This window comes from Plecotus auritus (genome assembly GCF_963455305.1).
Source record: "Plecotus auritus genome assembly, chromosome: 6".
In the NCBI taxonomy this organism is placed as follows: domain Eukaryota; kingdom Metazoa; phylum Chordata; class Mammalia; order Chiroptera; family Vespertilionidae; genus Plecotus; species Plecotus auritus.
Window position 1 is genome coordinate 56,261,464 of NC_137773.1, and position 4,122 is coordinate 56,265,585.

General features: G+C 50.1%; 1 protein-coding gene across 1 annotated transcript; it reads left to right on the top strand.

Moving 5' to 3' along the window:
* The first annotated feature begins 286 nt into the window (after positions 1–286).
* POU4F2 (POU class 4 homeobox 2) lies at positions 287–3,771 on the top strand. Its single transcript, XM_080673881.1, has 2 exons — positions 287–742; positions 1,196–3,771. The coding sequence occupies exons 1-2, from the start codon at positions 464–466 to the stop codon at positions 2,135–2,137; spliced, it is 1,221 nt and encodes a 406-aa protein (XP_080530007.1). The 5' UTR covers positions 287–463; the 3' UTR covers positions 2,138–3,771.
* The last annotated feature ends 351 nt before the right edge of the window (positions 3,772–4,122 follow it).

The following is a 4,122-nucleotide window of genomic DNA, read 5'->3' on the forward strand; positions in this document are numbered from 1 at the left end:
TGGAGCCCAAAGGGAAGGTGGAGGGCGCGGCGGGGAAGCAGGAGGCGGGTATCTGGAGAGCTGAAAGGGTCGGAGCCTGGAGGGAGCACAGGCGGAGAAGGGGCGAAGATAGACTGGAACAGGGGAGGGCGGAGGCGCGCGGGAGGGAGGGCGGGAGGGCGTGCGGGGGCAGGCGCAGGGAGAGGGGAGTATAACTCCGCTGCCGCGAGGCTCGGGGGCAGTTTCGGGCGCCCAGGTCTGCAGCTAGCGCCTAGCGGAGCCTAGCACCCGATCAGACTGACGCCGGAGCCAGCAGAGGAGCGCGTAGCCGGGGCAAGACGCGCCAAGCTTGGAGCAGCGGCGGGTGAGCGCAACTTTACACTGCCAGTCCCCGCTGCCGCTCTTGACCAGCACTTCTCGGGAGGCTCCCGGCAGCCGGGGTCACTTCTTGTGCTACGGACCAGCGCTCCGGCCGGCTGGGAAGATGATGATGATGTCCCTGAACAGCAAGCAGGCGTTCAGCATGCCGCACGGCAGCAGCCTGCACGTGGAGCCCAAGTACTCGGCACTGCACAGTGCCTCTCCCGGCTCCTCCGCTCCTGCGGCGCCCGCGGCCAGCTCTCCCAGCAGCTCCAGCAATGCTGGCGGCAGTGGCGGAGGCGGTGGCGGCGGAGGCCGGAGCAGTAGCTCCAGTAGCAGTGGTAGCGGCGGCGGCGGCGGGGGTTCCGAGGCGATGCGAAGAGCGTGTCTTCCAACCCCACCGGTGCGTATTTCTGCATAATCACCGCTTAGAGGCACATTTTGACAGCCCCCTTTATCTGCTTGATGTTTTTTTCATGTCTGCACAGCAAATCACCCCACACCTCCAACCAATTTCCCCCCCTCTCTTATGTATTCAGCGGGTCTTTCCTTTCATATTAATTTTTATGACCTGGGATGTTGCCTGTGCGCGTGCTGTGTTGTGCTGTGTTGTGTTGTGTTCGCAGGCTCGCATTCCTCCTCCTCGTGCACGCTCAGTTTCTCTGGGTGGCTTCCTGCCTCTCCTCCTCACCTGCAATTTTCAGGATTATTACTGTTGCTACTAATTATTATTATTTTAACGTCCTGGGAATGTTGTAAGCGCGGCAGCGGTGTGGAGAGAAGGGCCGGGGCTTCCGGAGAGCGCGCGCACAATTCCCTGTTGAGCGTAATGTGTGCCTTTTACTTGCAATTGCAGAGCAATATATTCGGCGGGCTGGATGAGAGTCTGCTGGCCCGCGCGGAGGCTCTGGCGGCCGTGGACATCGTCTCCCAGAGCAAGAGCCACCACCACCACCCGCCCCACCACAGCCCCTTCAAGCCGGACGCCACCTACCACACCATGAACACCATCCCGTGCACGTCCTCTGCCTCCTCCTCATCGGTGCCCATCTCGCACCCGTCCGCGCTGGCGGGCACGCACCACCACCATCACCACCACCACCACCACCACCATCAGCCGCACCAGGCGCTGGAGGGAGAGCTGCTGGAGCACCTGAGTCCCGGGCTGGCGCTGGGTGCCATGGCGGGCCCCGACGGCGCGGTGGTATCCACACCAGCTCATGCGCCGCACATGGCTACCATGAACCCCATGCATCAAGCAGCGCTCAGCATGGCCCACACTCACGGGCTGCCCTCCCACATGGGCTGCATGAGCGACGTGGATGCCGATCCCCGGGACCTGGAGGCATTCGCCGAGCGCTTCAAGCAGCGACGCATCAAGCTGGGGGTGACCCAGGCGGATGTGGGCTCCGCGCTGGCCAACCTCAAGATCCCCGGCGTGGGCTCGCTTAGCCAGAGCACCATCTGCAGGTTTGAGTCCCTCACGCTGTCGCACAACAATATGATCGCGCTTAAACCCATCTTGCAAGCGTGGCTCGAGGAGGCCGAGAAGTCCCACCGCGAGAAGCTCACCAAGCCCGAGCTCTTCAACGGCGCAGAGAAGAAGCGCAAACGCACATCCATCGCCGCACCGGAGAAACGCTCTCTGGAAGCCTACTTCGCCATCCAGCCGCGGCCCTCCTCCGAGAAGATCGCCGCCATCGCGGAGAAGCTGGACCTTAAGAAAAACGTGGTGCGCGTCTGGTTCTGCAACCAGAGGCAGAAACAGAAAAGAATGAAATATTCTGCGGGCATTTAGGAGACCCTTGGCCTCTCCAGGGACAACCCCCTCCTCATCCCCTCTTTTCCCTCCCTCTCTCTCCTGCCTCTTTTCTTTCCACATTTGGCGACCAGAAATAATTCCAGTAAATGTGAATCCACAGAAAGTGGGGGATTGGAGAGTGAGCGCGCAGCTGAGCCGCAAGCCCGGTGAGAACGTGAAACGACTCCTGCAAGGAAAGAAAAACAAAAGAAGGGATGTGTCCAGTTGCAGCAAAGTTGTCCCTTTGAACCCCACCCCACCCCAGCCCGGAAAAGGCACCTGGACTTCTGCAGAGGAAGTCTGGGAGCTGGCTGTTTGCAGGAAGGCAGAAGAGATAGCCTTTTGAAAGGCCCCCAGAATGATCAAGTAAGATTTGTTTTTATTCCTAAAGACATCACCCTTGCTCAAGTTTAAAAGTACACTTTGCAGCTATTTTTCAGAAATAGAAATTGATTCAGGACTGAAACTTTAAACTAGAGTTGATGCTTAATGTGACAGAGACATCTCTAAAGTATTTTGAATTTTAAAAAAGATGGCAGATTTTCTGCATTTACACTGTATATTATATATATATTTTTATTGTGGTTCTTACCCCCTTCTTCCTTCTCTGAAGTGTTAATGCTTAAGAAAGGAGTTGCGCCTGCTGTGTTCACTGATCTTGAAAGCTATTATTAGATTATTGCCGAACAACCCTCTGTAAATTATTAATTTATCTCTCTGGCAACTTAATTTGTAAACATTCTAATTAATTAAACTTATTTAGTCTTAAAAATGGGGGGAATGTATGGCTAGTGAAGTTAAAAATGTTTATGTTTGATGAGTTTACTGAATTTTTACAGCTTTCCTATTAACACTGTGTTTCTTTCAGTCCATTTGTATATGCTCACTTGGAATGAAGAGTTTTTTCTTTGTTTTTACTGGTAGTGTTCTGATTTGTGAGTTGACACTCAGTAATGGATGTCTTAATCGTGTAGACCTGATTCACTGTCCAAAGTATTGTTTACTTCGTTACATATTTAATGGGGATTCCCACATTGTCCCCACTGTACATGCTCTTACTCACCCTTTTACACACACACACACACACACACACACACACACCTCTAATGGAAGAGAAGAAGTGAAGCAGTTGGAAATATGACTATAATGCATCATTTTCTAGCTTTAGGTGCATTTGCCACTTGGTGTTTGTTCTTCAAGATCCTAAGATTTCACCAAGGTATTTCAATCTTCTGGTTTCCAATTGCTTTGTTAACTACATTTTAACATTTACAGGATTCCTTCAGTTTTTCCTTTTGAAGGTTTGTTTGTAGAAAAACTAATTTGAACTCTAAGAAAGACAGTGCACTGCTTGTAAATTCACATTGTTTGGTAAAATTCTTTTGGAACAAAAAAAATGGGTACATGATGACTGGTACCTTATCTATTGTAAATAATTCATTCAAAATGATACACATATAGATATATTCTTACAAATTTTGCTGTATTGCTGTTCCATCTGAGGATCTCCGAAGTCTTGAGTTCTGTATATGAGCTGGTTTCTTGTTTTTGTTAATAGATGGTTTATTTACTATGGTAATGTATTATTTTTGGTGTTGTTTGATTGTCTTTCATTAAAGAGATGATTTTAATGTTTTATTGGCAAAGTATGCTGCTTTTTCATTAAAATGTGCTATTAAAATTAAATGTGATGTTTTAAATGTTTAAAATGTGATGTTTTAAATCATTTACATTGGAATTATTTTGACAGGGAATTTTTAAAAGCAGAAACACGTTTTATGGTTTATTATGGAGAGGCTGTTATCAAAGTCTGACTTGGATTTAGTAGGAGGTGTTTCTCTAGGAAAGTATAAAATGACAGTGTTTTCATGGCCTCCTAACAGTCAGAGCTCATCTCACAGGGTGCTGTGCTTTTCTGCCCAGTGGAGATCATGATATGTGATTCTAAATACCTCCTTGGGAGTCCTTTCCCTAGATCTGCA